Source organism: Tamandua tetradactyla, chromosome 15 (genome assembly GCF_023851605.1).
Source record: "Tamandua tetradactyla isolate mTamTet1 chromosome 15, mTamTet1.pri, whole genome shotgun sequence".
NCBI classification, from domain to species: Eukaryota; Metazoa; Chordata; class Mammalia; order Pilosa; family Myrmecophagidae; genus Tamandua; species Tamandua tetradactyla.
The window spans coordinates 90,012,000-90,036,571 of NC_135341.1; the positions used below are offsets into that span (position 1 = coordinate 90,012,000).

The 24,572-nt window shown below is 39.6% G+C and overlaps 1 protein-coding gene and 1 long non-coding RNA gene across 3 annotated transcripts in view; one reads left to right on the top strand and one right to left on the bottom strand.

Moving 5' to 3' along the window:
* LOC143657702 (uncharacterized) overlaps positions 1 to 10,851 on the top strand; it is a 59,743-nt gene extending 48,892 nt beyond the window's left edge. The window contains exons 4-6 of the long non-coding RNA XR_013162961.1: positions 1,173 to 1,297; positions 8,374 to 8,456; positions 8,896 to 10,851. This is a non-coding gene — a long non-coding RNA (uncharacterized LOC143657702). The remainder of the gene's footprint in view (positions 1 to 1,172; positions 1,298 to 8,373; positions 8,457 to 8,895) is intronic.
* A 7,490-nt stretch (positions 10,852 to 18,341) lies between these two features.
* Positions 18,342 to 24,572, bottom strand: part of SLC41A3 (solute carrier family 41 member 3) — a 66,441-nt gene continuing 60,210 nt past the window's right edge. Inside the window, exons 9-10 of one of the 2 annotated variants that reach the window (XM_077130327.1) lie at positions 21,205 to 21,353; positions 18,342 to 20,140 (exon numbers count right to left, since the gene is read on the bottom strand). In XM_077130327.1, coding sequence (XP_076986442.1) covers positions 19,931 to 20,140; positions 21,205 to 21,353 — 359 coding nt within the window. In that variant the 3' untranslated portion in view covers positions 18,342 to 19,930. The remainder of the gene's footprint in view (positions 20,141 to 21,204; positions 21,354 to 24,572) is intronic. The other variant, XM_077130328.1, reaches the window with a different exon arrangement.

Sequence of the window (24,572 nt, forward strand, 5' to 3'; positions counted from 1 at the left end):
CCATGCTGCTGTGGCCAACCCTTCGATTTCACTTGGAGCTAAGCTCGCCCAGGGCGCTTCCTTGTGACTTCCCAAACGCTGATTCCTACTGGGGTCACCTGAGGACATTTTAAAATCCTGAGGGTAAAGGGCAAAACAAGAGCAATTAAATCTGAATCTAATCAGAATTCTTTACTCCCCCAAATGACGTCGAAGTGCAGAGGGAGTGAGACCCCTGGCCTTGGCATGTGTGATTCAGCACAGGACGCATCTACCTTTGCACATATACAGGCAGTTGCAAACACAAAATTCCAACATATTTTAATAAAATAAAGCTACTTTCTTTTCTGTACTCCTCACTTTTGTTTGTCTTTTTGTTTTCAATTGTTTAAATGATGGAGGAAAATAACAGAAACCGTATGTTTTGCTGGGACTGGAAATACAGTCTTAAAAAGCTATATGCAACTGTTCCCCACCCCTCAGAGGCCAGTTTTTCTCACACTTATTTTTTTCTAGTAAATTTATGCAATAATATTCAGAAAAAATAAAACTTAAATTAGGGAATTATAAAAAGGAAAATTGTTCACTTCCACTCAAATGTAAGTTTTAATTCTGATTGAGGAGGCAATAAAATTATGAAGTACATTTTTGTATACCCTTCAATTTTAACTTACTTTCTCCCTGAAAAACAAGAAAAATTAAGTAAAAAACAGGCTTATTGTTTTCCTTCAGAGTTAGCCCGTCCTTGAGACCTCAGCCGTACACTTCTCTTTTGATTCTCATCTTAGTGATGTGATCATATTTCATCCTATCATTTATATCCATATAAAGTTCCATATTTGGTTACTCTACCTTAGTTTAATTCCAGATTTCCTGCAGAAAATTCTAAGTCTTTTTCCATAGAGTGTGTGCCTGGTTCCCTCTGTTCTCCAGGAGATATATATTTCCTGGTTTAAAGAATTCCTTCAAAAGTATGTACTGAATAAATAAAGGAATATGTATTTGTAAATGACGTTCCACAATGTGAAATATCTCTTCATTCTTCAGCATTTTGTGAGGGTTTAAAATCGCATCTGGCAAATCTAATCAGAGCATCTGAGCCCTGATTAGGTTAAGTGCTCATGTGGTCAGGGTGTCTTCTGGAATGTGGCACTGATAGGTTTATTAACCTTTCCCTATATAAATGTGAGAAGAGTTAGAGGAGGCATCGGCCAGAGAAGACAATGCTGGGCAGTTCAGCTCTGAAGAAGAGCCAGCTTTCCTGTGGAACCACCTCAGAGTCTCATCAGCATCTCCATCCTCTACAATTTCAGATCTGGTAAGTACACCATAAAAGCAGATGTGAGCCAGCCTCATTCTAGTCATACATGTTTTCTGTGACAGCAATATTTAAAATCTTTACATTTTATTAGTGTGTACTTTTATATTAGAATTTACTTTATCTCTCTTGAATGTTTCAGCTACCCTTACTCGAAGAAGTGTATTTAAGTTTCTGTCTTAACCTCTCACTGCTCCTCAGCACCTCCATTTAGGCTTACACCTTCTTCACTTAATAATCACTAATGTTGGTAGCCAAGGTTTCTAAATATCTCTAAATCTGCTGAGTATTTCTTCATCCTACATGATCCCTCAACAAATTCAACAGTTTCCTCTATGAGCCATCCTTCCTTAGGTCATGACACTCTCTTGGGTTGCCTTCCATTCTCTGGTCACTCTTTCTTGACATTTGAAGAATCTTTCTCAAACATTAAATGCTGTAAATCCTCAGGACTCAGTCCCACATTCCTCTCCTTCTCCCTTTCTCCTCTCTACTAGGCAATCTCGTTCAGTCTTTTTGGCATATCCACTGCTCAGAAACACAATGCTGCACTCCTTATCACACATCTGAGCCACAGATTGGAATGTAAAATTTTCTACCAGGATATCTGAGACATTTGTCATCAGCTACTCTGATGGACTTTTGCCCAAATTACTGTTCTGTAAAAATCCAAACCATGAAGAGTGATCTTAAATGCCACACCAGGGCTTACAATTTGGAACAACTCCTGGTGTCCACCTCTTCTTTTTTCCTTGGATATCTGCTTGCAATTAATCATCAGCCTAATCAAACTATCAATACATGTTCCCCTCTCTATTTGAAATATTCTTACTTCTTCTCACTCTACCCCTTTATTAACCATCATTGATTTTTAGGCTAATTCCTGGCTACTAGCATTCCTGACAATTTTTAAATAATGTTTCCTTATACAAGCCTTCTCTTCACTGTCCAAAAACAAACATAAAGTTCTCTGCTAAGATATTCTCTAGTAGGCTCATATAATACTGTATAATGTAACCAAGATTTTTATTAGACTTTATGTGCATTGAGGGCCAGAAATTAAAAAAAAAAACTGCTCAGCCTTTTAGCATAAAGCCTGACATATCATTAAAACATAATTATATCTAACAAAAATAAATAAGCAAGGGTGGGCCAGAGTGGCCAGCAGGCAAAGTTCTCACCTACCATGCCAGAGACCCAGGCTCAATTCCCAGTGCCTGCCCATGCAAAAAAAAAAATCAATTGAGTTTGTTTATATCCTTTCCTGAACTGCCCATTTTCACTACCAACCTACTATACAAGCAATCATCATTTAATTCTTAAAAGTTATAAATCTCATTAATTATTTCACTCATTCTACAAAGACTCTTTCACAAACATAAATGATCATGTAACTTTCCCCCTTTAAGTTTTCAATGGGTTTCCACGAGCATTAGAAGGACACTTGCATTTACCATAACATTCAAGTCCTGAAATGCAGCTGGCTGCCCACTCTGGTCCAGGCCACTCAACTGCCATCCAGTCTGCTCTGAATTCCTAAAGCACAACAGTGTCCATTTTATCTCAGGGATATTTTCTTATTTCTCTGCACAAAAAAAACTCAAACTATTTCTGATCACCTAAAAAAAAATTTTTTTTAAGTCTCAGATAAATACAATAAGTTGTATTTTCCCATCTTCATAAATCAAGACTTTGTACCAAAGTCTTATTAAAGACTAGCTAAATTCCATCTTACTTATAGGAAAATCAATGATAAAATTATTTAATTTATTCTGGTAATCACTAATCTCTTTAAGGTTGTAGTGTCTCACAATCCACACCATCTAAATCTTATTTGAAGTGACCTCCTCTGGATAGCATTTCTCTTTTGTGATAGTGAAATATGCACATTCAAGATCCAAGAAACATAATTTTCCCTTGAATATAAAATTTCAGCACAAATATTTATATTTATATATAGATCACACTGATACACACACCCTGAGAGAATGTTGGTAGCTCACAGGTCCTCTTAGAAACAGAGATTGTTAAGGGTTCACTTGCAGTTGCTCTACATACATCCCAGAATGGTCAAAACCCTCAAAAGAGTGAGGAGTCTCCAGAAAGGCATGAGAGGTGCCTTTGAGACATTCGAAGTCTGGCAGAATTAAAGGACATAATCTGTTTTCCATATTTTCATCTCTGTGTTTTTCCTAATTAGAGGGAAAACATTTTGTCAAAAGAGGCATATCTTGATTAGACTTATCTTGATTAATTAGGAGGCATTCTTTGGGTTATATGACTCATGAGAACATCACCTGTGTAAAAAGAGTTCCCCATCAGATAAGTCTTATTCTGGATGAAGAAGCTGTGAGATCTTGTGTAGTGACAGTATTGTCAATGAAGGCTTGGTTTCTCTAGCTTTTCCAATCTATTTCGGTGCTCTTGAGTACTGGAGAGAATATTCACCAAGACTTCTTTTATTTTCTAGATGTATCTGTAATCAGAACATAATTGTTTAATCTGACTACAGGCATTTTAGGTAGGTCTTTGGAGAGTAGGTTAGGTTATGGTGGACACATTTCTCCTCATCTAAAATGTACACACAATGTTCTTTTGGAAATTTCTCTCACATTAGCACCCAGGAGCTGTTTTTTCTGTGTTCAGACCAAAGAGGGAAACATACCATACTTACATAAAGACAGAAAAACAAGAACATTAGAGTTTTAATTAGGTCCAGGGGGAAGGCAATGTAAAGGCAAATATTGTTTGGCATTCAGTGATAGGCTCTCTGAGTAACTGACATTTAAACTAACAACGCAAGAAAATGAGTATGGGGGGAAGATGTGTTTGTGGATTGTGGTAGAAATAAATGGTGAAAATGTGCTGCTTGTAGACATAACGGCACTGTTTAATTGTCTTGTTTTCAGTGGACATGTGAAGGATCAATCTCTGAATTCCTGGATTTATTAATTAAGATTGGAGACTAGAGAAGAAATTACAAATATAAAAAATGTTTATTTTGGGGGTGAGATGTTATGTTCTGAAATATATTCCATTTTGGGTGCATGTGTAATTAAGCAATTAGCCATGATAAATCAGAAAAAAAATTCCAGCAAGTGTTTTGTCACTTTCAATTCAAAGATACGGATGGAAGAAACTACAAGCGATTAATTGAATAAATGTATGAGCAGGTCATGATGATGTATAAAAGGAGGAGAGAAGAAGGACTAGATTTAGTTTTCAGATGTCCCAATGCATAACACTGTGGGAATCTAAGCTGGGTTGTTGTTCTTGCTGTTTCTTTGGGGGTGCATGGTCTGGGAATTGAACCTGGGTCTCCCACATGGAAGGTAAGCATTCTACCACTGAAACACCTGGGCACCCCAGCAATAGTGTTTTGAGTTGTTTTTTGCAGAGCGTAAGGGGAGGCAGTGATTAGAATATTTTGGAAACAATCAGGAGACTAAGAGATCAGATAAAGCAAGGAAAAAGAAAGTTCTCAAATGGAGAGCATGGTTCAGCACTTCTTTGGTTCCAAGTAAGGGTTTTTTTTAAGGGGAAATCATTGATGACATAAGCAAGACCTACCTTTCAGGAGTCATTGCTGATCTTTGTAAGTCAAAGGGTAAGTGAGTTGTGAGGAAATGGTAACAGTACTTTACAGTTTGCTAAGAAAGAAACAGGAGAGCAGCATCTTGAGGGAAAATAGGTTAATAGGAAGTAATTGCTTTTAATATGGAAGAGACAATGGAGCTTAAGTGATGACATGGATTGTAATGATAAACGAGGGGCTTCTGGTAAAGGAGATTGAATTTATAATCAATTATACAGTTCCTAACAACACAGGAAAGGAAGAGTTAATTTGGAGACAATGGACTCAGCCAGAAGCCACACCAATTTTCAACTTAATAAGAGATAAGAAGTAGCCAATGTCTATGAATGCAAGATATTATAGTACTAAGGATATTTTTCAAAATTACGTGATCCATCTTATTAGGAATTGATTTTATCTCTTGAAACTGAGGGGAAATGTGAGAATGAGTGAGATTCAAATGGAATGGAGAAGGCCTGAAGTATTTATGGAGACTGGAAGAATAATTTGTGAAGTCACTGGAGTTGCCAAAAATATTTGACAGCTGCTGGGAGCTGTGATTCTGTTGTTATACCAAGAACAACATCTATTCATGTACTGTGTCAGCAGCAATCATGGAAATATGCAGGTATATGGAGTCACCTCTTATTTGGGTCTTTATCAGTAGAAAGAGCAAATAGTAAGAAGGACACAAAAATAAAATGTTGGAATTAGTATTTGTTGAAATGGGTAACTGGATTACACTAGTCAGTAAAAATGAGGAGAAATATGAGATAGGGGCTGATGTTTGGCTAGAGGAATCAATGCAGGAGGAGTAATTTTGAGGACAAACAAAAAGAGAAATGGTTGTGATCACAGGATGTGGCCTCTGATTAATGACATGAGATGGGACATTTTGGGTAAAATTTTGATGTGATGCATAATGCTGTGGAATTTGAACTTGGTGGGCAGGCAAAACAAAATTTAAATTCTAGCTGTGTAATTTTCTAGCCATGTAACTTCTTCATGTTACCAAACTTTTCTGAACTTCTGATCATGTCCTATGTTAACCTGATGAGTAAACTATAATAATGAGGATTAAGATGAGGATAAAATAAGTGAATCTGTATAAATTTCTAAAGTCACTTTTAATACATTTTTTTCTAGAATTTGGATACAAATGGGTATTTACTTCTATTTATGACATTTAATCATTTGAACAAGAAATAAAATTTATTATTAATAAAGTTTAGTGGGATAATTTACACTTTATAAATGATTAATACTTTCACACAAATATATTTATATTTAAGGATATTGCAGCTAATGATAATAAATATAAAAGACTTGATTTCAGTAAACATTTTCTTAAAATATCAGATGGAGCAAACATATATCCTCTGACACATCCACCTTATATTTTCACAGCCTCCTTATTTTAGAAGGATTTTGGCACATAGAAAAATATGATAGCTCCTTGTTTTGGGCTTGCAAAAACTGCTGAAATGCAATATACCAGAAATGGAACAGCTTTTGAAAAGGGACTTTATTAAGTTGCAAGTTTACAGTTCTGAGTCCATGAAAATGTCCAAATTAAGGCACCAAGAAGAGGTTACTTTCACTCAAGAAAGGCTGGTGCCATCTGGAAAACCTCTGTCAGCTGGGAAGGCACATGGCTAAGTCTGCTAGCTTTCTCTTCTAATTTCCTAAGGCTTCCTCTGGGGTGTTTTCTTCTTCATCTCCAAAGATTCCCGACTGTTGCTTCCTATGAAATGGAGCTTGATGAATATTAAGGAATGACGAGAAAGAAAGAGACAGATGGGATCAGGGGTCTCAAGATCAGCCATAACAAACAACAGACAACTTTATTCTGAACCAGATCCTGCTTATATACTTCAGGGTAACAAAAGGCATGCATGCATTTCCTGAGGAAACAGAGTGCTTAACTTTCTTCATACTTAATGTAACCATTTGGGGTAAACAAACATTCTCTTCCTCCCAGACTGTTCTAAATAAAGCAAGTAACAATCTCCACAGTTTCCTGCCACCACCCTGATGCCAGCTGCTCCCAACAAATTCTGCAGGTCTTGTTTTAACCCTTGGCTCCTACATCCGACTGTGGGCTCTGGAGTTTTTCCAAAGTGGTTCCCTCCTAAAGGGCTCCAGTAAGCAGCCCCACCTTGGATAGGTGGAGACATATCTCCATGGAAACCACCTAAGCAACAGGTCCCACCCACAATAGGGTGGGTCACATCTCCATGGAAACAACTTGATAAAAAAGATCCCACCCAGCAATATTGAAACAGATTAAAGGACATGATTTTCCTGGGGTACACAGCAGTTTCAAACCCGTATACCCCTGGACCCCTACTCCTTTCTGATGAAGGGTATATTAAGGTTTGGAGAACAGGTGGCATTGATCACTCCAGAAGAAGTAGTATCTTAAGTTGATTAACTCCATCATGAAGGAGATTTTAATTTTCATGAAAGGTATCCAAATAAATGTACATGGAAAGTATCTAAAAATCAAAGTTGAAGGAGTGATATTTCTAGAAATCCTATGTGGGGAACCCAAATGACTTAGGCCATGAGTATGTTAAAGGGCAGGAACTTGTAGAGCATTAATCGAGTCAGTATCCAGAGGATGAGATTCAAGATATGTGCACAATTTCCAGAGCCAACTCTCATGAATACCCTCACAGGAATATCCCAGCACCCAAACAGTAACAACAGGCAGAGTGTCTAAGAAAAACAAGAGTGAGAGTCTCATCTCCCAGTGCCACAAGTATGGCCATGGCTACAATTTCTAAGAAATAAAATATGATTCATATTTTTAGCAGATGTGAACATGAAAACCATTGAGTCTGATATGCTAATTAGTTGACAACATTCAGAACTTTATGTTCTCTCCCTGATTCTGAAACATAGTGCAGATTTAGATCTCCTAAATGTAACCACTCCTAGTGGCTACAGGGAGGCATGGAATTTCTTAGATGTAAGTTTTCTTGGCTTTAGGACTAGCATGGATTAACTAATATTAGTGGGGGGCAGTTGGTCAATGAATTAGCAGATCCTTGGAAATATTAACTGGAAATTTCTTAAGTGAGTGATATTCTCTTAAATGTAAGCAAAAACAATAACAAGAAATTCTCAAATGGGTCATTATTCTTCACATGTATTAATCTCTATTCAAGTATTGATCTCCCATTGTCTGGCTTTTATTACTTATTGCAGTTTAACTTTAACATAATGACCTTGTCATCATCATTCTCTTTGAGGAATTTCCCCCTCTCCCTCCCCAATATCCAATCTTCATTTTATTTTCTTCTTATTTTAATTATTAACATATTTTTAAATGTAAAATTTCTGAAAAAATACTTTCATTTACTAAATTATTCCTTAATTGGGCATTCTTTCCCCCTTCTAAGAGACTATGTTCAAAACATATTACATGAGATTCAGTGCTTTTCAAAGGTACAATCTCCTAATGACACTCTAACATGTCTTTTTTCAATTATTTCAGGTGGGAAATGTGATCTTGGCAAACAAAAAACGATATCCATGCAACATATCTGCATGAATGACATATCTACCATTTTGTCAACGGTACGTTCTTGCGTATGAACACTGGTCATCAAAATAGAGATCATAGACTGGAATAAATCAGGAATTCAACACAATCACCTGATTTCAATTAAAGGTGCAATTAAGCACTGTCTCAGTAAAAAGTTTTGGACAGTTTATTAACATGAACACAAAGCCATAACATGAGGTCTTATAAAAGTACAATTGCAGGCACATCATGCATATACCTGGTCTTCAAAACAGTGAAGTATTCAAAATTTATTATACAAAAAAAAGTATTATATATTCTAGCTCTGAAATAGAAATGCTATAGAGGATAAAATATGTTCCTGCAAACTATGATAATGTGAAAAATTTTAAGTGGAGTCTCACAAAATGATTAGCATAGAATTAATAGAGAATTGAATTAATAAATAAGTCTGAGCAAACTTTTAAACATCTCTCCTCTCTTTCACAACAGCAGTGATCCCACACTAAAGAGGATATCATTGAATGTAATAATTCAGAAGAAGAATTCATTCACAACTTCACATTGACTCAATATGTGTCAAATCAAGTTGGGAAGAATTCCTATATCAGCAAACAACTTCAAGAAGTCCTCAGTGACCAGACATCCTTCAGTTAATGTGAAAAAATTAACACTATCAGTAAATCACATAAGAGTAATATATATGGAGAGCCTTCACAAAATGTTCTGATTTTAGGCAGCATGAGAAAACACACACTGTAGGAAAGAAGTATGGGTGCAAAATATGGGGGAAACCCTTCAGAAAAGCTTCCAACCTCAGAATACATGAAAGAATTCACACTGGAGAGAAACCTTATGACTGTGATCTGTGTGGGAAAGCCTTCAGTCAACAATCTTCCCTTAGACAACATTAGAAAACTCACACTGGAGAGAAACCATATGAATGTCATCTATGTGAGAAAGTCTTCAGTCAAATATCTACCCTTAGACAGTATGAGAAAATTCACATTGGAGAGAAACTATATGAATGCCTTTTAGTGGGAAACCCTTCAGTAAATCTTCCAACCTCAGAAGACATGAAAGAATCCACACTGAAGAGAAACCTTATGATTGTCATCTGTGTGGGAAAGTCTTCAGTCCAAAATCTTCCCTTAGACAACATGAGAAAACTCACACTGGAGAGAAACCGTATGAATGCCATCTATGTGGGAAAGCCTTCAGTCAATATTATATACCCTTAGACAACATAAGAGAACTCACCGATGAATGTAATGAATACAGAAGAGCCTTCAGCCACAGCTCTAACATTCAAACAAATGAAAGAACCTACACAGGAGTATAATTCTACATCAATGTAATCAATGTGATCATACCTTTGTCATTTATCCTTAATAAACATGAGTGAACTACACTTGAAGGAACTCTATGTCAGTAATGACCTGGAGGTCATGTCCGCTGAACCTCAACCTGTGCAGACAAGAAAAATGTACAGTAGTAATAATAACTCTAAAACTGAAAATAAAACAGAAAAATATCTAACAGGAGGAAGAGATACAAGAGGAACAGCAAATAATGCTGGAGAAGACATCTGGAGAAAATATTTAATGAAATGAACATGAAAATACTTTATTAAATCTCAGCATAATGAATGAAGGAAATCTTTAGTGATTTCACATTCCTTCATCAGCATGAAGGCTCTGATACTGAAAAAAGGACAATGCAAAAACCAAGTGAAAAATATTCAATTAATGTTCACATCAGAATTACTAGATGGGGAATAAACCTTTAACAAGAATTATTTACCACACAAAAGGTTTCTGAATATGGCATAATGTAGGACTGTGAAGAGATATGGCAATGTTGAATACAGAATTTTATAACTAGTAGGTAAGGATATTAAACTTTTCCCAAATAGATTAGTACAAGCAAATGCATGTGAAGTTGCTGCTGAAATTTTTATTACATAGTCCAGTTCTTATATTTTATTTAATACTAAATGAAATTTTAATTACTGGGGTGAATCAGCAAATGTAACTGAAAAGGGTACAATACAAAATGATGTGCTATATCTATTATACATGGTTAACCTGTATATGCATAGCAGTGATTAGTGGAATGTATAAATAAATAGATAACATGAGTAATATGTGATGGTGTATACATTTCCAAACTAATTTAAATATGAAAAGGAAGTAAGGTTATCATGCTTTGGAATATGAGGGCATCTGAGAATGAAAAGTTCTCACAACCATGAATTCTAAATCATGATTGAATCTCACCCATTTTATTTTGTTGTTTACTTTTGTATCACTTCCACGAGGATGCTGTGTGCTCAACATTCTATAACTGACATCAGCACCTGTGACATTGACTTGATTGAATTCACATGATGATACCTCCCTCCCCATCTAGATTGTGATTTTTGAAATCTAGATTTATCTGCCTCTAGCTCCCGTTTCACAACATGCCTAGGAATATTCTTGTATATTACTTTATAACTCAATATATTGTGTCTCTTCTAATTCCAGGCACTATATGAGGTAATGGGCCACTTATTTCTTTTTGTGAATACCTGGCACTATAGAGACTGGATTAAATTAGTAAAAAAAAAAAAAAAATGCTTTTGAGGGCATTTTCCTCTTATTAATTCCTGGATTAAAAACAACAAAGAGAAATAAGAATCAAGGGCATGATCTGTTTGAGTTAGGAAGTTCTACTTACTTGGAAAAATCTGTTTCTCTCATGAGAAGATTCTTCTGGCTCACCAAAGAGTAAATAGCTCCATTTATCCTAGACCCACCCACTTGTTACTAAAATATTTGGATTTCATTAAAAAAAAACATAGAAATACTCTGAGGTGGAAGATGATGGTTTCCCTAGGAGCTTTAGTATGACAAGTACTACTATTACATGTACAAGTGAGTTCAATGGCTTTTGTTATTGCATACAATGTACTTGACAGGGTGATGCAGATCAGTTCTACTTGAATACACCAAGACACGCAGAGAAAACAGTGTGGGTTTCCAATCTCTGTCAAGAGGAAGCAAATAGTGCTTCCTTTCCCTGGAAGTGATGGTGTAAGAGGGGCTAAGTAGGTGCTGATCTTCCACTCTGACCTGGAAGAAGCAGGTAGTATTTCATCCCCTGCCAGTGATGTTGAGTGAAGAACTGACACTTTGCTCCATCCAGCATCCATGGTACTGATCAAATTGATGCATAGTGGATGGTAAGCACACTACTTTCTTGCCACCTCTGTTTCCAATGAGGCCCATTGCAAGGATTACCCTCCCCAGCCACCTGGCAGCAATAAATATAAACAATGGAGTGCCAAGCATGGCCAGCAGAAGAACTGTCTACATCTTCCTCTCTCCCAGTGGCCCAGGGGACTGGAAGGAAACAGAGTTCTGAGCCCATCTGACATCAATGAGTTGGAATGAAGAGGTACTTGATGCTACCTTGGTATCAGGGGGTTCCATTCAGGAGCTGTGCCTCCATCTTACCTTAAGAAATACCGTTCTAAATGGAGATTATCCAATAAGTACACTGGCCCCTGGAGATCTTACAAAGGGTGCACATGATTTCACTGTCAGAAAGGAAAGCAAGTACCACACAGGGCAGTGGAAGATGCCTCAAGTAGCTAATACATAATGAGAGCAAACTAACGCAAGAACATAGGTAGAATTTATTTTAACATTTAAATAATTAACAATAAGACAGGAAAATGTATTTTGCAAAATTTCATAAGAATCTTCTACTCTTAATAGATAAAATAGGATGATTTTATTTGAAGTATGAGGAATAAAACCTTTTCTGTGGCCCATTTTTTTTTTTTTTTGCATTCACAATGCACAGTTTGATAAAGATAAACATTGTCCCTTGAATGACTCTAGTGGGTTTCAGCAAACATTCTCTAGAGTCCTGCAAATATTGAAGGGGTCAAGTAGGCTTAGGGTCCAGCATTTATTCCTGAATCTAATCACATATTCTCCACTTTAGCCAGTTTTACATTTGGGATTTCAATTGTTGATCAAAGACCATAGTCTCTTTTTAAAATTAGTATGCTTAAAGTCAGTGATTTCATCTTTCTCCATCTTTGTCAGATAAAGACAGCAAGGTAGAATGTGTACCTGAAATGATCTCCAATTCCACGTGATAAACATGCCACAGCCCTGGGTCTAGGGCCAGGTTGTCTTCCTTTGATCTATTTATCTTAGAAAACTGTGAGTCACAGTTTTCAGGGGTAAAGATATACTTGGGATGGAATAGACTGAATAATGGTCCCGTAATCCCCAAAGAAATCCATGATACCCAAGTCTTAACCCTTGGAGCTTTTGAATGCTACCTACAATAAGAAGGGGGTCTTTTCATATGTGATTAAGATAAGGATGTGGAAAACAGAATGTTACCCTCGACTATACCAGTAAAATACAAATGTTCTTACAACAACACAGAAGAGAGAACATGATATGACAACGAAAGCAGGTGAAGACATTTCAACATGTTATACTGTAGGCTTTGAAGATGAAAGAAGAGACCAACATCCAAAGAATGATAGCAGCTACCAGAAGCTTTAAAAGGCAAAGAATGAAGCTTTCGAGTCCAGAAAAGATAAGGTAATGGATTCTTCCTTACAGTCTCCAGAGTGAGTTATGCAGACACCTTGGTTTCAGATCCATCCAATCTTGGATTTATGACCTGCAGAACTGTACCATAATAAATTCTGGTTGTTGCAAATGGTGATTTAGAAAATAAGAATAAATGAGGTAGTCCTTATAATAGCTTGATTACATTTAAAAATGTATATTATCTGCACAGCTCTCTGCTTTAGAAGGCCACTTCTACATAGTTGTTGAACAAAATATATTGTCTACAAAGATTGGTATAAAAAAATTTGCCAAAAATCCATTTCCCCAATATAACAAACTTTCCCATTATCAAACATCACTGATTGATGAAAAATTTACTTTAATCATATATGTAAATACATTTTGAGGTAATTCTTATTTGAATAAGACAGTTTTGAGAGAAAATTCATGTAACATATAATTATAATATATTTAACATACTGCATCAGTTTGAAAATATTATGTACCCCAGAAAAGCCATGTTTTAATCCTGATTCAATCTTGTGGGAGCAATTATTTCTTTTAATTCCTATTCCATACTGCAGATTGGAATCTTTTGATTAGATTTTCTCCAGGGAGATGTGACACATCCAATTGTGTGTATTAACTTTGATTAGCTGGAGATGTAATTCCACCCATTCCAGATGGGTGCTGATTAGCTTACTGGAATACTTTAAAAGAGAAAAATATTTTGGAGAGCACTCAGAGCAGACAGAGCAAAGCCTACAGAAATGACAAATTATAGAAGCAATGGAAGCCTCAGAGCCTACAGAATCTTCATAGCAGACCTGACACCAAAGTGGACACATGGAGAACAGAGACATGTATGTTTGGAGATGCTCAGAGTCCAGCAGATGCTGCCATGAGATGTTTAAGCAAGCCATGGAGAGGCAGATGCCACCATGTGACTGCCCAGCTGACAAAGGTGCTCCTAACCCATGGATCTTTCTTGAATTAAGGTAACCTCTTGTTGGTGCCTTAATCTGGACACTTTCACCTCCTTAGACCTGTAAACTTGTAACTTATTAAATTCTCCTTTTTAAAAGTCATTCCAGTCCTGGCATATCACATTCTGGTAGCTAATAAATGAACATATACATTATATATTAAGATATATTACAGCATAAATTTTTTTTATGTGTGATTTTTTTTTTTTAACATGGGCAGGCACCGGGAATTGAACCTGGGTCCTCTGGCATAGCAGGCGAGCATTCTTGCCTGCTGAGCCACTGTGGCCCACATTATAAAATTTAATATATTGTACCATTCAGTGGCATTTACTATAATCACAATTCATCACCTCTAAATGTTTCCAAAATGTTTTCATTATGCCAAAGGTAACCATGTAATAATTAAACAGCCATTCCTCAATTCTAATTCTACCACTCATCTGCTTTCTGTATTATGGATTTATTCATATTTTATGTATATTTTAATATATGTATTTATCTCTGATATATTTAATAAAAATGGGATCACACAATATGTGATCTTTTCTGTCAGTCTCCTTTATCATTTTCTCAAAGTTCATCCATGTGACATAAATTAGTACTTCATTGGTTTTTAGAGCTAAATAATATTCTGGTTATGATTTTGCCACATTTTGTTTATCTGCTCATCCACTGATGGACACTGAGGGTGTTTTATACTTTTTGGCCATTATCAATGATACTTCCATGAACACCACAATATATAAGAAATTGTTTAAATATCAGTTTTTTTCAATAACCTGGGAGTATATACACAGGAGTAAAATTTCTGAGAACACAGAAATCAGGGATCTGAAACACAGCCAAGGAAAGCAGAAGTTCCGAAGTGACTCACAACACAGGGAAGAAATGTGTCCCTGCATGAGGTGGGGGTATGGGGCAGGTACACAAGGGGTGGGGGTGGGGGGCAGGGGCACTTGGAGTGTGTGTGTGGGAGGACAGGCAATGGCATTCAGGGGTGTGGGGTGAGTTGCTGGTCGTGGGGCTGTGCCAGCAAGGGTCACATGTTGAAGGAATGTGGCTTGGCTTACTTCCCAGTCCCTGTCTCCCTGTCCCTGCACTCCTGACAGCCCTGGGCTTCTGTCTGGAATAGGTGCATTTGGCTGTTGTACCAGCTGGATGGCCTCTGGTTCTATGAATCTCAGTTCCTCAGCTTCTGCAGCCAGGGCCTCCCTGCGTGGTGCAGAGACTCTCCCAGGTCACTTAACCCCTGGAATCGCCATCTCAGTTGCCCTCCCCTCATTCCTTCAGCATTCCTTGGAGTAGGGGTGAACTTGACCTATCCTATTCCACCATCTTCCCAGAACTTGTCCCTGTGGTTATAATACTGCAGAATTGTACACTTGAAAATGTGGATGCAGATGCAGAATTTCTGGGTTGATGCCTGAGGTTCTGCATTTTCACAATCTTCTCAGCGATGACAGGCCACCCTTTCGAAGAGCAGAGTTAGAACATGGAGGAAAGAATTCATGATGAGTTTGGTCTGATGAATTTTGACAGAAATGGCAGGTTCAAATACAACAAGAAGAAAGTAAAGAACAATCACTTACATACATTTATAATATTCTAGATATCATGTGCTTTGTGTTTCATTATAGTGCACAGAACCACAAAAATAATCTGACGGCAGTAATATTATCCTTCCTATTCTATGAGAATGTGTTGTCAAATGTCCAAAAGGAGGTAAAGCCTGAATTCTACTCCAGTTTATCTGACCAAGAATTTATGTAAAGGGAACACACAGGACAATATACAGGTGTAATCCTAAAGAATATTCATGGCAATTTTCATATACTAGAAGATCAATGTAAATAAGCTAAAAGCAACCAAATTTTTGTATTGGCAGAATAATGCTTAGATTTTATGCATACAAATATTTAAAAATGGGAATTTAGTTTTCAGACTGAGCAGAAAGTTTTCATTAAGGAGGTGAGAAGGAAGTGGCATGATATTTTTAAGATCCTGAAAGAGAAAAATTTCCAGCCAATAATTCTATATCCAGCCAACGTGCCCTTCAAAATTGAGGAAGAGATTAAAATCTTCTCAAACAAAGGCTGGGTGGAATCATTAAAGAGACCTGCCCTACAAGAAATTCTAAAGGGAATCCTGCTGGCTGCAAAAGAGAAAAAAAGTCAGGTGAGGGAAGTTGGGATGAGTGCACAGAAATGGAGTGCATGAGGAAGGGTAACTTAAATGACAAAGAATGAGGGAAAAGAATATACAGATCTGACACGTAAAAATGAAAAGGATCAGATGGTAGATTTCAGAACTGCCTTTATAGTAATAACTTTGAATTTTAACAGACTAAACTCACTAATTAAGAGATATCAATTTACAGAATGGATTAAAAAATATGATCCATCTATATGCTGCTTACAAGAGGCTCATCTTAGACATAAGGGTATAAATAAATAAAACGAAAGTGAAAGGCTGGAAAAAGATCTTCTATGCAAGCTGTAACCACCAAAAATAAAAAATCAGGAGTAACTATACTAATATCAGACTTTAAATGTAATGATGTCATAATAGACAATGAATGACACTACATATTAATAAAAAGGACAACTCATCATGAAGAAACAACAGTCATAAATGCTCCTGCTCCCAATCAAAGAACTCCAAGGTACATAAGGCATGCAATAAATGAACAGACCTAGTAGACTTATTTAGATCATTACACCTCAAAACACCAGGATATACATTCTTCTCTAGTGCTAATGGAACATCTTCCAGTGATCTCACCTCTGCATAAAGTTTATCATGTATGATTGCCTTAATCCCCTAGGAAACCCCATCTTCTATGTTGCCCTCAGCCCCACACTAGGGTTCACCCAATGATGGCCTCATCTCTGCAGCCAGATTCAATTATGATGATGATCTCAGCCTGGCAGAAACACTCCAGATGCTGTCTTCATTCCAGCAGTAGGATTCATCCCTGATGGAGATTTGAGTCCCTAACCCTATCTTTCTCTAGCCTTGCTATCACCCCGCCCCTAGCCCATCTAAGGATATTTTAAAATCAGTGTTTCTCATGCTAGTTAGTTAGGTCACTGTCACTTGGGGAAAAAGAAAACAAGTTTCTGAGCAATACTAAACATCAGGTAAGAAATCTCTATACTAGAGTCTGGAGGCTTTTCTGATACAACCTATTTTGCAATTAAGGAGAGGGAATTTGTTTCTAGCAATTTTATCATTCCTACAGGATACAAGAACAGAGATTTCAAAGTCAGTGTATTAGTTAGGGTTCTCTAGAGAAACAGAATCAGCAAGAAACATCTATAGACATAAAATTAATAAAAGTGTCCCATGTAACCATGGGAATGTAGAGTCCAGGGTCTGTAGGCAGGCTGCAAGCTGGTAACTCCAATGAAGGCCCTCAAGGAACTTCACAGGAGAGGCTCACCGGCTGAAGCAGGAAGAGAACCTGTGTCTTCTGAATCCTCCTTAAAAGGCTTCCAGTGATTAGATTAAGCATCACTCATTATAGAAGACACTCCCCCTAGCTGATCACAAATGAAATCAGCTGTGGATGCAACTGACATGATCATGATTTAACTCCATGAAATGTCCTCATAGCAACAGACAGGCCAGCACTTACCCAACCAGACAAATAGGCACCACACCTGGCCAAGCTGACATGTGAACCCAACCATGACAGTCAGGAAATGTAAGATGCAGAGTAGTAGAAGAGAAAATCAAAACTTTTGCCACTGAAATTCTCAGTTTGTCAAGGATATTTTGGCAAGGGAGCCACTGGCTCAAGTGCAGTGGGCTGGTCTTGACGAATTCCCTCACAGAGGGCACATCTCCAGATTCTTAGGCAGAATAGGTTTTGCAGTCTTGGCCCGGCCAGACTCCCATACTACCTAGTTTCTCTCCTTTCCTTGAGAATCAAACTTTCTGAAATACTTGATAAGTCCATTTCTTAAGATCCAGAGCACACCTCACCCTGCTCCAGTTGACCTCTTGTTCCTGTAAGTCTTCCATGAAAGTTCTCAGCAAGGAGCCCTTTGTCTCTAAATTCAAATCAAAGTCCTCTTGTTCCTTGAATCTCAATGACATTAGACACTGATGACCACTTCTTCCTTCCATAACATTGTTCTCCCTGGGTCTCTACAGCAAAATGTTCTCCTGTTTTGTTTTGGTTTTTTTCTCTCCTCTTTTGATATTCTCTCTTTACCTCATTGTTCTCTAACTGGTCATTAAATGTTGAAGGAACTCAAACTGCAGTCTTATACCCTCTATTTTGCCCCATACTTCACCCCCCTTTACACATGCAGAGATATATCTACTGAATGCTCTACCTCCCACTTTCTCCCCCACCCTTAAACATCTTCATTCATGCCTAATTCATTTCTATTCATTCTTAAATCTCAGTCTAAGTCCTTTCCCAAACTTCTGCCTTATCCAAATGCTTTCACTACACATATAGCTTGGGTCAGAATCAGAGTACCTGGGTAAATCCTAGGTCCTCCACTTGTTAGCAATAGACCTAAGGAAAATTAGGAAAACTCTCTATGCTTCAGTTTGCTCTTCTAGAAATTGGGATGATAAATAGCATCTACCTAAAGTTCTTGTGAGATTAGTATTAGTAACGAGTTAACACATGTAAAGTATTATATATTCCAGTTCAGGTGAATGCAGTCATTCCCTGCTCCTTCAGGCTGAGAGGTGGTAACAGCGCCACCCCTGTGCCCAAGCCCAGGGTGTGTCACCTCCCCTCGTTTCCACCACTAGCTCACTTTCTTGCAAGCTGTTTCTTCCTTAAACTCTGCTCAATTACACCAGTTGAATGTGCCATTTCTTTCCTTCTGGGATCCTGACTGATACAGGAGATTCTGTCAGTAGTTGTTGAATGAATGGATAAATGAAGCCATCCCATCTGCCCGAGCCTCTTTTACCACATAAAGATGATAAGCCACAATATAAACTAAGGTTCAAGTGGCTGTGATGAGTTAATAAGCAGGATGTGAACACACACAAAAAGATGAAGCTCAGGAGCAGTGTTCTTAAATGTGAATGTGCATGAGAATCACCTAAGTCCTCTGAGACTCCTCTAAGGGCTTATTGAATACAGACCCAGGAGGTCTGGGACAGAGTACAGTGGGTGGGGATTGATAATTTGCATTTCTAACAAGTTCACAGGTGATGTCATTGCTTCTAGCCTGGAAACCATACTTTGAAAAACACTAATGTAGAAAAATGCTGGAGGATTTTGTTACTCACAGACTCTAAGTCTCACGGTTGCATTAACCATCTCTAAAAACACAAAAGACCCAGCACAGTATAATCCATGGTTTATTTTATACTTCTCCAATTATTGAAATCTGACAGGTTTTCACTAAAAACAAAACAAAAAAACAGAAAATGGAAAACAAAAGTAGGAAAAAGATTAAACACCTGGGAGCAGACAAGGGGTATGCAAGGCTGGCCCAGGGAAGGGCTGCACACATTTGCAGGACAGGTCAGCAGAGTGGCCATGGTCTGCACCTAGTGCAGACAGCAGCTCAAGGCATGGTTCTGAGTCCTGCAGCTAGAGATGGAAAGGAACCCCAAGTCCACCCCAACTGGGACGGCATGGGCATGGGGTCACACCCTCAGTGTGTACTGGGCATGTCCCCTCCCTCAGCTTCTCAGGCCTGGGAGCCCTGCTCTCCACACATCCATCCACTAATCCACACACTCACCCAGATACACATGGCTGCATCCACAGACTCACAAAACAAAGTTCCATCTTGGCTCGAGGACCAGCTCCAGACTCGATGTGTGCGTGAGTCTCCCTAGCAGACTAAAAAAGGCCCGGAGTCAAGGCAGAGAGTCCACCATCCCGAAGACCCAACAAGGGTAAATACTGCATTCTGTACCCGCTGGGCAGGATGGAAAAGTCTACCAAGCAACGGCAGCTGTGTGGACTCAGAGAGGCCCAGGCACCAGTTCCGAGGGGCCATCCAGCTCATATTGTTTTCTCAGTAACCAGTCAATAAGGAAGCAGAGTGCCAGGAGGCCAGTCCCCAGGAGGTCCCCCAGCCCCGTGAGGTAAGGGATGCAGTGGCTGTCAGGGTCCAGGGCGTGGTGCCACGTCAGTCGAACCATCACTTCCGCCAGGTACAGCAGGAGTGTCACCTGCTCATAAGAGCAGACATGGAAGAATAGGTCAGAAAGGCAAGCATAACCAAGAAATACTAGCAGCATTCCAAGAACAGAGACCAAGGTGGACAGGGTCAACCCCAGCCAGTTCCCTTCCTCCAGCTTCTCTTAGAGTCATACATTAGCTCTGAGCTCATGCAGCAGTCTAGAGGGGTAGACACTCAGCTAAACTTTCCTTGTCTCCACTGCCGAGAGCCTTGATCCTCTCATTTGCATCAGATTCCACCATTCAGATCCCTCGGAATAGACCTGGACACTGCTGGACTTAAGTTCACGCTTGCTTGAGCCCCTCTCACTTGAAGCTCTGGACAGCTGGCCCTTCCTGAAGATGTCACAGGTAGCCATTTACTCAGTCCCTTGTTCCCTGCTGATCCAGCTCCTTCCTTTCTCCCTTAAACCAGAGCCACAAGTGTGTTACTACCCAGGACAGCACCTTGGACTCCTCTAGCCCATCCTTCAGGGTCAGGAATATGCTGGATTGCAATTGCCAGCCTCTTTAAACTATCTCGGGAACATCTGAAGATGCCAGTCACCAGTACTAGCAACACACTCATGGAACTGCCCACCAGTGCCCTAGCTCTCTCTGCAGAATTCCTGGGCTCACATCTGTGCCCACCGAGGACATGTGGCAGCCAGTGTGTTGACACACAGTCTGTTGAAAGCACTGCCCTGAAGCCAGTACCACAGCCTAATCTTCACCCCTGCCCTTATCACCACCCAACCCTGACCAAAGGCCAGCATGCGTTTTAGTACTGCCCCAGTGGGTCCAGGGGAACCAGCTGGACGCTCACCACCTCTCCAGCATCACCTGCCACACCCTCAGGACTGTTCTTCTGATCTTCCAACAATGGGTGTGCAATAACTCCTCTGCCCAGAGCATGCCCTTTGAGAAGAGACTGAAACCCCAGAAGCCAGGGACCACGCCCCATATGTCCTCTTCCCTGCTCAGCCTCTCCCCAGAACCAGGAATAGGAAAGGGTAACAGAGTTGGTCAATGGACAAACCAAACGAATGTGGTTTTTCTGCTGCAGCATCCTTACCTGGATCAGGCTTGCCAGCAGATATAACATCACAAAGGTCTTGCTGTTTGTGACCGAGTGACCTTCTATTAAATGGATGACATAGAAGAAAACCAGGTGGCCTGGAATCACCAGAAAGAGCAGGACTCGGGCTGACATGGAATTGATTTCTGAAAGAAATCAGCGCTGTTGTAAGTTTACAGAAAAATCATGCATAAAATACAAACTCCCACTACCGACCTATTGTTAGCACCTGGCATTAATGTGGTACCTTTGCTACAACTGAAAGAACATTTTTATAATTGTACAGTTAACTTTGGTCCATGGATGTATTAGGGATCACGGTGTGTGCTGCCCCCAGGAAGGCACTAAGCAAGACCCTGCTCCCACTCTGTTATTCTGGGAGCAGTTGCAGCTCCCACCTGGAAAGGGAAGTCCTGTGTCAGGCTGTACCCTGGTGAGTCTCTGCTCTCCTGTTGTATTGGCCAGAAGTATGACCCACACGGAGGTGTGCTTCTCCCCAGGAGACACGACAACGACTCCACTGGATGTGAAGCTACAACTGCCACCCTCCACTGTGGGCCCTTGTGCCTCTGTATCAGCAGGCACTGAAGGGCACTGCTGTACTCTCAAGTGTCTGAGCCAGATTAATAAAGGGAAACTGGACTGCTATGATACAACAGAGGTAAGGATGAGCATGTCAGGAGCACAGGAGATCCTGCAGGGCATCTCTCTGTACTGCCAGACCCTGTGGTTCGAGTCCATGGAAAACTGTACCAACCCGACCCAGGCAGGCCACCAATGGCCCCCACCCTTCAGGAATGAAGGTCTGGGTCACCCTACCTGGCAAAGAGCCCAGCTAGCTCAGGCCGAGGCCAAAGGGGATATGCAGTGGAGAGTGGAAGAAGGTAGGTAGAAACACCATCTACAGCCACTGGACCAGTTGCAGAAACAAGGCTTGTAATTGTTACAAATATTTGCCTTTTATTTGTTATGAATATGTCTGTGTATTTATGCATCTGTATATGTGTACATGTATATAATACTTTTGTTTTCTTCCCTCTCTTTTCCTCTATCATATAACATAAGGTGTGCTAACTTTACTTCTGAGTGTTTAAGTTACAGGATATGAAGGAAAACAGTGAGCATCCTCCAAAGACTTCCATCCTCTCCCAGGAAAAGGGTGAGTGTGTTTGGTTGTACACAAGACTGCTGTATCACGTCATGTAGGACTTCCTTACTGTCCTTATTTGGAGAGTCAATGTCGCTTAAGAAGGGTGTGGGTGCCACACTGACAGTAATAGACTGTGATGTCAAACTTTTAAGTGTCACCTTGGTCAGACTGTGGGGTCCAGGTGTTGGCAAACACTAGTCTACATGATGCTGTGAAAGCATTTTGTAGATAGGATTTATACTGCAAACAGCTTAAGAGAACACCCTCAAAGACGTGCGTGGGATGCATTCAATCAGTTGAAGGCCTTGCAAACAAAATCCGAAGTTTTCTGGTGAAGAAATTGCAGCATCAGCTATTTTCTGAGCTTCCAGCCTGTGATCCTCCCCTATCAATTTCAGGCTCAAAAACTGTATTAGTTTGCAAATGCTGCCAGAAAGCAATATACCAGAAATAGAAAGACTTTTAAAAAGGGAATTTAACAGTTACAAGTTTACAGTGCTAAGGCCGTGAAAATGCCCAAATGAAGGCACCAAAAAGAGGTTACCTTCACTCAAGAAAGGCTGGTGCCATCTGGAACACCTCCATCAGCTGGGAAGGCACATGGCTGGCATCTCTTGGCCCTTGTTCCCAGTTCTGTTGCTTCCAGCTTCTGATACAAGTGGCCTCCTCTTGAAGAATCTGTGGACCTCCACGGAGCTCCTCCAGGGCACAACTCTGGGTTTTGGCTTGCTTAGCATCTCATGGGAAGGCACGTGGAGATGTCTGCTGGGCTCTGCATCTCCAAGAATCTGGGTCTCATGTTGGCTCTGTCAGTTCTGTCACTTCTGCTCTCCAAGCATCTGCATCTGCTCTGAACCTTGTCCAAACTATTCCCTCTTGTAAAGGACTCCAGTAAACTAGTTAAGGCCCACCCTAATTGAATAAAGTCACACCTCCATCAACATAAAAGGTCACACCCATATTTCAGCATGCCACAAATTCATGGAGATAATCTAATCAAAGGGTTCCCACCCTACAGTGTTGTATCAGGATTAAAGGACATGGCTTTTCTGGGGTGCACAACACTTTGAAACTGGCACAAAAATGTAATGTCAACTTTTGCTTGAGTTCTAGCCTGCCTTACAAATTTTGGATTCCCTGGCCCTTTAATCTCATTAGTCAATGCCTTAAAATAAACCTCTTAATGTGTGTGTGTGTGTACACTTTGATTCTGTTTTCTTTGAGAACTCTTATACAGATTATGGTATACATCAAATTCATTCAAAAAACAGAACTGTACACGTTCTTTAACCTGCATTTATCATAAACTCAGTATATCTTGAGCATCTTTCGGGTCATAAGTGTATTGGTTGGAAGCTGTTATGTACCTCAGAAGAGGACATGTTCTTTCAATCCATTCCTGTGGGTGCAGACCTGTTGATGGTGGGACCTTTTGATTAGGTTATTTCAATTGAGATGTGATCCCCTCATTCAGGGTAGGTCTTAATCCGTTTACCAGAATCCTTTATGAGAGATAAAGGACAGAAAGAGCTGAGAGAGTTCACAGAGAAAAGCCCCAGAGAAGCTAAGAGATGACCCACTGGAGAGACCACTGGAGCCAGAAGCTGAAAGAAATGGAACTCAGGGGCAAAGGCCCAGCAGGTGCTAGCCACGTGCTTCCCATGTGACAGACATGTCCCGGAAGCTGGCAGGTACTCTTCAGAGTCCAAGTATCGTCCTGTTGATGCGCTATCACTGGGACATTTTCATGGCCTAAGAACAGTAAATTGTAAGTTAATAAATCCCTGTATTAGTTAGGGTTCTCTAGAGAAACATACTCAACAAGAAATATCCCTAAATATATAATTTATTAAAGTGTTTCATATAACCATGGAAATGTAGAGTTTCAAATCCATAGGGCAGGCTGTGAAGCTGATGACTCCGATGGAGGGTCTGGATGAACTCCACAGGAGAAGCTCACCAGCCAAAGCAGAAAGAGAGCCTGTCTCTTCTGAATACTCCTTAAAAGGATTCCAGTGATTAGATTAAGCATTACTCCTTGCAGAAGACACTCCCCTTTGCTGGTTACAAATGGATGCAGATGTGGATGCAGCCGACGCAATCATGATTTAATTCTATGAAATATCCTCATCACAACAGACAGGCCAGCACTTATCCAACCAGACAGAGAGGTATCACCACTGGCCAAGTTGATGCGTGAACCTGACCATGACAG